A 12182-nucleotide genomic window follows, 5' to 3' on the forward strand; every position below is an offset into this window, starting at 1 on the left:
GTTTTGAGATCAAAGCGAAAGCTGCATGTAGCCACATGTGCACATTTTGTTCATATCCTTTGCTAGATAGTGAGTTATTAGCCCAGTTATAGATCAGTTGTAGTCAGTAATAGGGAGTGATTGCTTCCTACAGAGCACAAAACATATACATTTCTAGACATCTTTGAAAAGCAAATCAGGTAAAGAGATTTTTTTTTTGTCTTAAAGGGGCAGTGTTGTATTTTGAGACAGGCTTGAATAAGCTAAGTAACCAATAGGCAGAGGGTAACATTTGTCTGATTCTCTGTAATAATGGTATGGGAATAATAATTCATTTTATTTTGTAAAGTGGCTTCTTGCATTAAACAACACGTTCAGTCACCTTGTCTGAAGAACAAGTGGATAAACAGGTTAATGTCAAGCCCTGCATGTTTTTTTCTTCAAAAGTCTCATTTATGCATGTCATTCCTTTTATTATAAGTACAATTCTGTGATGTATTTTAGCTAAAGTGATGATATCACCTCTCTGGTTAAGTGAGTTTGTATGACCCAATCCAGGTAAGAGGGTTACCAATTGGGGTATATTCACTGGGAACCAAACAAACCAAACAGAACGGAACGGGACCTACCTGAATTTGTCCAATAGAAACTCTTGTTTCCATTGCAAAACATTTCCCTTCAGAGTAAACGGTTTAACGTGACCTGTGTGGTCCAGTGGTTACAGCCGCTGACCCTGGAACACATGTATGCCAGAGTGGGCATGGGTTTGAATCTATCTCACTGCCCTTTGACTCACCCTCTCACTGTCTTTCCAACACTGTTCTATCTCTTCAATAAAAGCAAACAAATTAGTGGGACTGCCCCACTCCTTAAAAAATACCAATAAAACAAAGAGTAAAGGGTTTTGCAACTGTTTGCTACGGTCTTGGTCAAAATAAATACACACTTGGTATTTATGGCAGTCTGATAGTTACCTGCCTGCCTGTCCACCATTACATGATAGGAGATGCTTGTTGAGAGGCATTCTCAGCTCAATGACAAATAGCTGTAGTTCACTATAAAGAATGTAACTATTTGCAGATACAGTATACTCAAGATGGAAAAATATACACAACTTGTTAAATAATAATAAAAATAGGTTTCCATTTAATCATCACTTGTGATGTCTATGTGTTACTCTCTTAACAATCCTGAACTGAGCTCTGATAATCAACCAAATGTAATCCTATAGCATAACACAATAACATTTGCTCTCCAACTTAATTACTTACATCACAAGAAGAAAATATTAGTAGATTCAGTAGAGTCATATTCATGTTGAATGAAACCAATCACGTATTGTTGACAGTTTTAACATACTATTACAGTGCTTTTCACATACAATGAGAAGTGTAGCGGACATAGAATCCACTTTTAGTGTATGCCCTATAAGAAAAGATAGAAAGAAAGGAGAATAGGAGAGAGGGAGAGGAGGAGGGAGAGGGAGAAGGAGAGGAGGTGTGTGGCCCCACCGGACAGTGCAGCACAGGTGACTGTGAGGTCAGAGTTATTCCCACTGGAGGAGAAGGTGACGAAGCCTGGTTGGTCAGTGCTGATCTGGCTCTTGATCCAGGCCTGGTACTGGGACACTCTGGCATACACTCCTGGAAAATTTGGTCTAGCACAGCTTACTCCGAAACTCACAACACCAGACTGGATCCAGACTAAGCCCGGTTTGCTCACTAGCGGCCCCCCTGAGTCTCCCTGTACAGAGACAAATGTTGCATCGGGGTCAGTGAACAATGCAATTACCAGCAGAAGTTCTCATGATTTTGGATTGTGATCATCTCTAATTTGTCTTTAAAGGTCCTACACAGGTCAAATCATGTTTTTCTTGAAATTGGATGATATTTGGATGAAACCAGAACAAACTATTACTGCTGCTTCTACATTGATAAAGTTGGATCATAAAGTTACCGGTCCCCTCCCCCATGTCAAACACTTGGATTCAGGAGGCGGGATTATTAAGGGCTTTATGTGACGTCACATAAGGCCTCTCATTTTAATACACCAATGGTAATGTACTATTAATTTCATTATGACCCGCCTTGTAACTGTCATCGCAGAAGGCGTGTTGACAGAGGGGCGTGGTTTAGATAGCTAGGTAGATAGTCTACCGGTGCCAAAATTTGACTGCAGTGTGTCAGCAAATATAATTAGAGGTGCCCCCTATTCATCTATTCAAGGCAAAGATACTGATAGGTTTCCACTTTCATCTGTTTCATCTGTGTTAGCTAGTAGCTGGCTAGCTAGGGTTTCGGCCAGCATGGAACAAAAGCAGGGGAAGGGTTGCCCAAAACGCTTTACGCAGTTCTAATGTCATTACATCAAGAGACATTACAATTGGAAAATTCATACAAAGCAGGCTAAGGAAAATGGCGGAAGCAGATTTTATGTTTGAATCAGATGGTGTGTCTAGTGGAGATGAGAGTGAGAGGAATTGGATTACAGTGGCTAATGCAAAAGAAAATAAGAGAAGTGGTCGTGGGATCTAGTAAATCCAAGCCTAGTTCTGGTTCTTTTTTGGTCGGAGTAAAGGTTTTGAATTGATGCTGTTACCTGGGAGATCAGTTTGAAGTCTCGATAAAAATGGTGGATGCGTTGGATGAGGTGGCGTCGATGAGAGTAACGAGAAGTGGGCTTATTATGTTGTTTTGCGTATCGATGGAACAGAAGGAGCACGCTCTGCGCCTCAAGAAGATATTGGATTGGAATGCGTCATGTGTGGATCTTTGAAGCAGGGCACCTATCAAGGGTGTCCTCTGGGGTGGCGCTAGAAGTAAATGCAAAGTGTATACGTGAAGAATTGGATCAAGCGGTTGGTGCACAACGTCTGACCCGCATGGCGGATAGAGTAAGGAAGCCTACCCCATCCATTCTATAGTTTTTTTTATGAAGAGTCTCTGCCTTCTCACATGTATTTGGCTTTTATGAGATACCCTGTGAGAGCCTACGTGACCCAAACCCGAGCAGTGTGATAAAGGCAAATTATTTGGTCATGTGTCATGGGAGGGGTATCGTACGCCAGCTGAGTCTAAATGCTGCAATTGTGGTGGTGAAGATGCACCCGAATTTCTGAAGTGTCCTGTTAGGCTGAAGAATGGCAAGAATCAGGGCTGTCCAGAATGTCTCCTATCTGGAGGCGGTGAGAAGAGTGGAAGAAAGGAGTGAAGTTGAAGAAGTAATGGTAGTAGGAGTAGAGGCACCAGGTGATGTTCCTTGTCAACAGAGGGATCCTGACATGTTGCATGTTAAGAAGGTGGACTTTGTGGCGTTTATTGCGTTGATTATCAAGTGCACCGCACAAACGGAGAGGGAATCGGCGAAAATAGGCATCATTGTGAGTGCGGCTGAGCGTTTTTTGAGACTCAGGGATTTTATAGCAGAGGCATTACAAGAAATCCTGTCAATGAATGCTACATTCAATGAATGCTCTGCACCTGAGCCTGTTTAGGGATGTGATTTGAACTATGACTGGGGTGGGATGGTTTTTTAATGTATTTTTTTGTATTTTGTATGACGTAATAGAATAGTAGAATATTCCCATAATAGAATAGTTTTTGTTTCAATACCCCATACGGCAGGTGGCGGCAATACAGCAATAGGTGTAGTCTACCATAAAACCTTAAGAAGAAGAGGAGGAAGAAGAAATTCATACAAACTTCTTTATATCATTGATAGTCATGATATATGAAGATTGTCTGGCAGTCAATATATGTATTTTAATTAAATGTACCCAGACAGCACTCACCCTATAAAGTTTCAATCGAAATTGTCCAAAATGAATTAGCTAGCTAGCTTGATAAACAGTGCTGACAATTCCATTTGGGCTAGCTAGATAAATTATATGGCCAACATTTTGTCTATATTGATGACGTTACAATAACAAAATAGTTGGACAAATCATTTGTGAAAGCATGATGTGATGTATGACAGGATTGGATGTTGCATGCAATTTCAATGTTGTTTGAGCTGCTTCGTGTGTAAGCAAATTTGCTTGCAACAATGCTCACTGCAAACAATGCTCACTGCATCCATGTTGCTTGACAAAGATATTTTCAAAGAACCTCACCGTCAAGGTGAGCTACCCACCCACTCAGCCTACTAGCTCCCCACTCAGTCTGTATTTTCAGACTTCCTGGTAGTTTGACACGAGAGAAAAAGTAGTCATACAAAAAGTTATTTTACATGGGAATCAGAATGACTGTTCGGGACCTTTAAATAATAGCTCTGCAGACCGCAGCTAAAATGCAGCTTTAGCTCTGCAACTACAGTATTTGGAATTAAACACAGCCATGTATCACCTGACAGGAATCCTTTCCTCCCGCCAATAGACCAGCACAAATCATGTTGCTTGTGATTGAACCCACTCCAGCATAGAGACAGGTACACTTCCTGTTCCCCACTACTGGCAGCTCCACCTCCTGTAGGGTCTGGGGTGAGGGCAGAGACACTGAGGAGGAGAGACAGGTCACCTTTTACCGATAAACCGTTGTATACATTTCTGATCCTTTGTGATCTGCTCCAACTGTATTGATAGAAACTGAACTTGACAAAAGGTGATATATGTACAGGTAAAGGTTGTACAGTCAGGTCCAGAATTATTGGCACCCCTGACGAAGATGAGCAAAAAAATACTATAAAATAGTACGAATACTGAGCTATATTGTATGGAAAATTATGTTAAACTGAAACAATTGCTCAGAGAACATGTAGTAAAAAAATATCTGAAAAACATAGGGGTGAAAATTATTAGCGCCTCTTTTTTCAATACCTTGCCTTGCAAAAATAGTGGCACTGAGCCTTTTCCTAATTTGTTTTATGAGATTTGAGTACGGAGAGAGAGAGCTCTTTGGCCACAAACACCAGTGGTGGTTTTGGCGTCGAAATAAGGATGCATAAGCAGAAAAGAACCCCAAACCTACTGTCAAATATGGTGGTGGATGTTTGATGTCATGGCGCTATTTTGCTTCCACTGTTCCTGAGGCTCTTGTTAAGGTCAACAGCATCATGAACTTCACCCAGTACCAGTGCATTTTAGACAAAAACCTTATTGCCTCTGTCAGGAGGCTGAAACTTTTCCACAAGTGGATCTTCCAGCAAGACAACAACCCCAAGCACACATCAACATCCACAAAGAAATGGTCAATTGACCACAAAAATTAACCTTTTGCAGTCACCGGACATTAAACCCATTGATAACCTGTGGTTTTACAATGAAGGATATCAAGGATCTGGAAAGATTATGTACGGAGGAATGGTCTGAGATACCTCATATTAGGAAAAGGCTCAGTGCCGTTATCCTCGTAAGGTGAGGCATTGAAAGAAAGATTTATGATTTATTTAATTTAAAAATATATATATATCTTTATCAAGGGTGCCAATAATTCTGGACCTGACTGTGGCTTGACAATGCAAAGGCAGCATTGGGACCATCAGTTCTAACCTCCGCTATTGGTATTGCCCCAGCCAGTGACCCAGCTAGTAGTGCCATTGTAGTATGTGCTGCCCCCTGCTGTCAGGCAGACCGGCTGAATGTAGTTAGTGAAGGTGACAGATGACGAGAGCTTCAGCAGACATATGTCATTGTCATTGGTTGCACGGTTGTAGTTGGGGTGGCGGATGATCTGAGAGACCGTTTGAGACACCTCGTTGGGGTTGAAGCTTTTCTGATTTTGCCGGCCCAGGTAGACAAGCAGGCCAGACGTGCTGGTGCTGAGAATGAAGGGAGTTGAGGCTAAAGATTATAAGTGTGATTGTTAGTGTGCTTGCTGACACAATTGACCTAATTCTGTAATGTATTTTAGAGAGATAATGTCACCTCTCTGGAGTCACTTATTTGACAACCATAGATAGACCACCATAGAAGCTAGCAAGCACATACATTTTTGTTAGGAAATGTAATTTTCAAGTTTTTAACTCATGTTTTTGTATTTACATGGTAGAGTTGTCCTCAAATTACCAAAATACATTATCATTTGAATTAGCTCTCTGAATTAAGAGATTATTCATGAATACAGTAGATAAAATAGTACATAGACAAATACAGTGTATAGAGACGTTTCAATCACACATTGGCATAATATACAGGTTGTGGAAAGGGAGATACCTAGTCAGTTGTACAAATGAATGCATTCAACTGAAATGTGTCTTCTGCATTTAACCCAACCCCGGATGGGTAAGGTTACGTCATTCTACCTGGCGAAGCAGTGAGCGGCAGTCAGGACCCAGTCTTTGTTGATAAGGGAGCCTCCACAAAAATGGCCGCTGGATCTGTGCAGACTGGCCTGCCATGGCCAGCTCCCTGCCACTGCATTATGACCCCCCACGATCTTTGTGTTGAGAGGAGCTGTGCCGCACACTGGAGGATACAAACCGATGAGAGGTGGCTCATGATAGAACACACAAATCCCTCACAGTATAAAAAGAGCAGCAAGAAACAAAGCTGATTTGAAGTTCTGCAGTTGTATGTAATAACTTACCATCCAACTGTGCATGGCCACCTGGGTGAGGGAAAGTGGATTGGTGTTATTAAAGGTTTTTTCAGTTACCAGGTTATACTACTTAACTTTACATGCTAAATGGGGGAGGATGCTAATATATAAATACTATGTAAAAGCGCTGAACTAACCCTTTAAGTTGCTGGAATTAGAAAGTGCCTGTGAAATCTTACAGTTTGTCTATCTATTAGAATATAATGATTCTCTATATAAAACACGGGTTTGTTGTTATCCAGAATGAATGGAGACAAGGGAAAAATAACAAACTGGTTATTCCCTGAAACAGCCCACTTACCAGAAATATTCAGTGGTGTTATGTACTTAAGTAAAAATACTTTAAAGTACTACTTAAGTCGTTTTTTTGAGTATCTACTTTACTATTTATTTTTTGGATGACTTTTACTTCACTACATTCCTGAGGAAAATAATGTACTCCATTATTTACTCCATACATTTTCCCTGACACAGAAAAGTATGCGTTACATTTTCAATGCTTAGCAGGACAGGAAAATGGTCTAATTCACGCACTTAAAGAGAACTTCCCTGGTCATCTGATCTGACGGAATCACTAAATACAAATGCTTTGTTTGTAAATTATGTCTGAGTGTTGGAGTGTGCCCTACCTGTCCGTAAAAAAAAATTAAAACAAGAAAATCATGCCATCTGTTTTGCTTAATATAAGGAATTTGAAATTAGTTATACTTTTGATACTTAAGTATATTTTAGCAATTACATTTACTTTTGATACTTGATATTTAAAACCAAATCCTTTTTTACTTTTACTCAAGTAGAATTTTACTGGGTGACTTTCACTTTCACTTGAGTCATTATCTATTAAGGTATCTTTACTTTTACTCAAGTATGACAATTGGGTACTTTTTCCACCACTGGAAATATTACCCTTCTGTTGGCGTCATAGGCAAAACTTGTGGTTTACTCAATGCATTTTTGTCATACCAACCTCCCTTTGCTCAAACTATTCAATGCCTCTCAGTGGAAGTCATTCTAAGGGCAAAGGGAGGATAGAAAGAAAGAAAACTGCCATTTCCAGAATTTCAAGTTTGAACCCTCTTACTTAGAAATCAGTGGAGGCTGCTGAGGGGAGGACAGCTCATAATGGCTGGAACGGAACGGATGGAATGGCATCAAATACATGGAAATCATGTAGTTGATATTTTTCCACTAATTCTGCTCCAGCCATTACCACGAGCCCATCCTCCCCAATTAGGGTGCCACCAACCTCCTGTGTTAGAAATATTCTCACTCTCATTATCTTAATATCTAAACCAACAACATCACTGTGTAAAGTGGGTGAAATTCAGCAGTGAATGACAGAAGAATGTGGGCTGGGCTAGACAAGTCTATTTCTTATCATTAAAGAACAAATCAATCATGATAAGAATATACAACAGTAGTTTTAGGGAGAATCTTTTATTTATTCTGGGTGTAAACCCCCCAAAAAGGTATTTGGAACAATAGTATCACTTGGGACAGTGTGGGAGAGAATTTGATGTTTTAATTATCATACTCATTAAGCTACAAAAGTGTCCGTGCTCAACCTAAACATTTGTATACAATACAATGAATGAACCGGAATGACATTTACTCTGACGGGTCAACTCAACGTGTCTTCTGTCCAATATTTACCCAGCACTGGGTTGTTCACAAAAATCGAATTAGCATAATAAAAAAATCCCAATAAAAATCAGTTTAAGCTAGAGATATGTTTCCACTGGGCATTCCACTGATTTCAAAACTCGGTCCTCCAGAAAATGGAGAGTGGAGAGCATTAGCAATATTATGACAGTTCTTCGTGAGATCTTTCAAAAAAAGCTGCGCTAGAAATGATTACATACACATACCGAGCAGCTCATGTTATAGACAGAAGTGTTCTACATGGCACGCTTCCAATCATGGCTAGCGGGAAGGTTCCTGTCTTTTACGTGGCTAAACGCACTAGGCTCGTAATTTAACAATGTTATCCATATTTACAGATGGCATACAAGTTTGTTATGAAGGAACATGAAAGTTCAAATGTTCCAGAAAGCCTTTCCAGAAGGCACATCTAAAATTCAAAATCAAATAGCTAAATTACCCTTGGTACGACCTTCTTAAAACAATTCCATATAGCTTAGTTGACTGCATTTGATTTGAAATAATAATTCCCTCTTACCTTTTCCAATGCATGTCAACGCTACTACCACAGCACACAACGCCCACCACGAGTCCATCCTATCAGCTGCTCTGGCTCTCTGTGTCCTGTCTTTAAAATACCCTTTGTTGAACGGGGAGGTACTGTATGTACGTAGGTAGGTAATTGTTTGTATTGAGTCAGGGTGTGACACTTACCTCACAATACCGGTCATTGTCTCCTACAACCTGTCATCTCTCTCTCTCTCTGTCTGTGTGTGTGTCTTTCACAATCTTATGTCACCGATCATTCACTCCATTACCTCATTTAGCACTCTTTCAATATCAATTGTTCTCAATTCAGTTAAATTAAAATCATGATTTGGCAAATCATGTATTTGGCTGTTCTCCAAATAGCATTTTAGAGTTGTTAAATTGTGTAGAAATGCAGTAAATGATTAAAAAAAACTATTCTTTCAAGCCTAGTAAAATAGAGTAAAGGAGATAAGCAGCTATTGACTGTTTATATTTTTTCATTGATAAAATGTGTTTGTGGGACCCGTGGGCCCCACCAGGAGCCTCCTCACGCGAGAGAAACGATGCATCACCAAAAGAGAGCATGGATTTCCAACAACTAATTGCCAGGCTGACTCAGATGCAAGACTACAATACTGTGGCTGATATAAACAAAAGGCTGATGACACCAGGGGCCTGTTGCACAAAACTAGGATAAGGGATTAAGCCAGGATATCTTGGTGATCCTGGCTCAATTGATCCGTAATCCGGTTGCACTAAAGATGGATAGGGGGCAGGAGGATATGTTATGGTATAAATTACCATGGAGATTTATTCTGTGGAGCTAGCCTGCTCCAGACCAGGCTAAATTCCAGGATCTATTTAATCTCATCCCTAATGTCAGTCAGCAGTCACCACAAATGGAAACCAATAGTTATTTCACTGCTCACTATACATTGTTATCACATATAACTAGACCCACTGTATTATTTAAACGTTTGTGATCATTAATTTCAATGATTTTGGATAAAAAATGATTTTTAGATGATGTTGCTATCATTAGATAATTTACAGTTTCCATAGACTATAAGGCTATATATAAATGATAGAATATTAGGGCCACAGAGGGAAAAAAACACAAGTCATAATATTGTAACAGTTGTTTTAAAGGAGGACAGTTGTTAAAATGACAGATGTGGGGCATTCGTGAAATTGTACTCTATATGGTTCATAAACAAAGACATGCTGATGTGCCAGAATATTAAGTATCACATTGTCATAAGTATCAAAACTGTAAACAATATGTAGCTTTTCTGCAGAAAGAACCAGCCTCATAAATTATGACTTTATCCTTTTCTTCAGTGTGGCCCTAGTACTCTGTCATATAAACAAATACACATTCCATATGAATATAAAAACACAATGTGTAACATTATGTTCCTTTATTGAATAAGGACAAAACAAAGCAGGTACATCAGCTCCTTTCGAAACTGAAGTCACAGTGACTCTACAAGATGGAAAGCACAGAATCCAAGCATATTAAACAAATATGATACATACACATTCAAAGGTCTGTATATAACACACCCTGCATGTCTGCACACTAAAATAAATGCAGGACAAATCCATACACATCAACTGAACAGACAAATGAATGGATGCAGTGCCTCCCTGCAGCCTTGTATTACACACAGTATACCGCACAAACATCATAAGAGGCCAAATTCGTCAAAAAACGAACCCAAAAAAACCCAAATTCCTCTGCCACCGCAGGACATATTTAACCAAAATTGAAAGCACACATACTAACTAAAATAATTCAACACATATTGGTCCCTCAGCAGCCGACCACTGTCGTCATCAGGGAAGATTGCCGGATTGTCCCAGTCCATGGCTGGTGGCACTCTGGGGGCCTCTCCTTCCTCAGGCAGGCCACATTGTGGAGACAGCACAAGCCACAGTAATATCACATGCCCTAACAGGGCTGACCCTAATTTGTGAAGGCAGTGAAAGCGTGCCTTCAGGAGCCAAAGGTCATTTCAACTCTGGCCCTGGTCCTGGCATGGGCATGGTTGTAGGCCTGCTGTGCTTCCTGGGGGTCTGTGAAAGGTGTCAGGAGAAAAGGCTGGCAGCCATACCCCTGTCTCCCAGCAACACACCAGAGAATTCACCTGTCAACACAAAATCTCATCATTACTACCTCATAAACACAGTGATATTCTTGACACAGCCATGATGGTTATAAATAGGGGTTGTGTGGCTTACCTTGTGATAGGCACTGATAGATTTCAGAGGCCCGAAAGATTCTGGAGTCATGGACTGAGCCAGGCCATTTTGCCACAACATTGCTGATCACACAGTCAGCATTGCAGACCATCTGAAATCATAAGATGAGGAATATTACACAATCAATGCACATCACTGGCAATGCAGAGTGTTCGTCAATGGACAATATCAAAAAGTTATGTTCACCTGAACATTAATGCTGTGAAAGGATTTCCTATTCACCAAATCGCCTCATGGGCACCTGAGGGGGCTTTTATCCTTATGTGGTGCAGTCCACTGCACCAATGACATTGGGGGACCTGTCACACAAAGTAATGAGTATCCTACTATGTGTTAACAGTTGTCCTGTAATTTGTAGATCCTCTTACCTGCAATCCTATAGAACTCCTCTTTGATGTCACAGAGTCTTCTGTGGCCAGGAAGGAGATGAAGACATCTGCTAATGCTTTGATAGCCAGAACACACACTCCTTATTGTGCGGCAAATTGTGGCCTTGTTCAGCTGTTCTGCATCCCCCACTGAGTACAGGAAGGCTCCACTAGCAAAAAAGCGCAAGGCCACACAAACCATTTGCTCCACACTCAGTGCATGGCTCCGTGCAGTGCGGTGCTTAATCCTGGGACCCAGTAGTCTGCAAGATACCTGATGCCATCTGCAGAAAACCTGTATCTTTCATATAGATGGTCATCAGGGAAGGCCAGTGGGTCCAACCGGTCCTGAAGACCTTCTCGCCTGAAGGCTCTCCTCAGCACAAGTGCTTCTTCATCCACCACATCTCGCACGAATGGGCATGCCTTGTCAGAGCAGAAAGGAACACCCAATTTTGGGCCTTCATATAGGCTAGTGGCCACACCTGGTGCTGGGGGGTGGGCAAAAGAGGGCGATGCCTTATAACGATGACTTGGTTGTACTGATTGCTGGGAAAATAAAAAAACCTTAGAAAGATGCCACCGTCCTGTGTGCTCACAATAAGAGCTCATATGTCATGGCTCACTTGACTTTACGAGAATATACCTCATTTTTATTTTGAGCTGTGTCATCTTCTTGGAGCTGGGAGGAAAAGAAAATAATGATTAATACATTTGTGGTACAGTTAGCATACAGTGTACATTGAAGGCATATCTCACCTCCCTCTCAAGTTTTTTTATTTCAAGGTCCAGTTTCCTAATTGTCCTCTTTTTTATTTCGGACTCCAGTGCAAGATTTTCCATCTTTTTCTCTTGTACTGAATGT

General features: G+C 40.7%; 1 protein-coding gene and 2 long non-coding RNA genes across 3 annotated transcripts; all 3 read right to left on the reverse strand.

The window, feature by feature from the left end:
* Positions 1 to 1280: 1280 nt before the first annotated feature.
* On the reverse strand, positions 1281 to 8799 carry LOC111981740 (trypsin). Its single transcript, XM_024013146.2, has 6 exons — positions 8692 to 8799; positions 6501 to 6521; positions 6217 to 6379; positions 5465 to 5733; positions 4323 to 4471; positions 1281 to 1722 (listed from the first exon to the last, which is right to left on the reverse strand). Exons 1-6 carry the CDS (start codon positions 8747 to 8749, stop codon positions 1405 to 1407), a joined length of 978 nt encoding a protein of 325 aa, XP_023868914.1. The 5' UTR covers positions 8750 to 8799; the 3' UTR covers positions 1281 to 1404.
* Positions 8800 to 10694: 1895 nt separating this feature from the next.
* On the reverse strand, positions 10695 to 11651 carry LOC139022662 (uncharacterized). Its single transcript, XR_011473729.1, has 3 exons — positions 11318 to 11651; positions 10929 to 11040; positions 10695 to 10834 (listed from the first exon to the last, which is right to left on the reverse strand). It is a non-coding gene; the product is annotated as an uncharacterized lncRNA (long non-coding RNA).
* A 125-nt stretch (positions 11652 to 11776) lies between these two features.
* LOC139029561 (uncharacterized) lies at positions 11777 to 12162 on the reverse strand. The gene is made up of 3 exons (XR_011481865.1): positions 12077 to 12162; positions 11964 to 11999; positions 11777 to 11866 (listed from the first exon to the last, which is right to left on the reverse strand). It is a non-coding gene; the product is annotated as an uncharacterized lncRNA (long non-coding RNA).
* Between the last annotated feature and the right edge of the window lie 20 nt (positions 12163 to 12182).

Source organism: Salvelinus sp. IW2-2015, linkage group LG20, assembly GCF_002910315.2.
Source record: "Salvelinus sp. IW2-2015 linkage group LG20, ASM291031v2, whole genome shotgun sequence".
NCBI lineage: Eukaryota > Metazoa > Chordata > Actinopteri > Salmoniformes > Salmonidae > Salvelinus > Salvelinus sp. IW2-2015.

Coding starts and splice junctions, on each gene's coding strand:
- LOC111981740 (XM_024013146.2), bottom strand. CDS start 8,749: ATGGACTCGTGGTGGGCGTTGTGTGCTGTGGTAGTAGCGTTGACATGC. Junction 5,734..6,216: donor GCCGCTCACTGCTTCGCCAG/GTAGAATGACGT, acceptor CTTCATTCTCAG/CACCAGCACGTCTGGCCTGC. Junction 4,472..5,464: donor GGGCAATACCAATAGCGGAG/GTTAGAACTGAT, acceptor TCTCCTCCTCAG/TGTCTCTGCCCTCACCCCAG.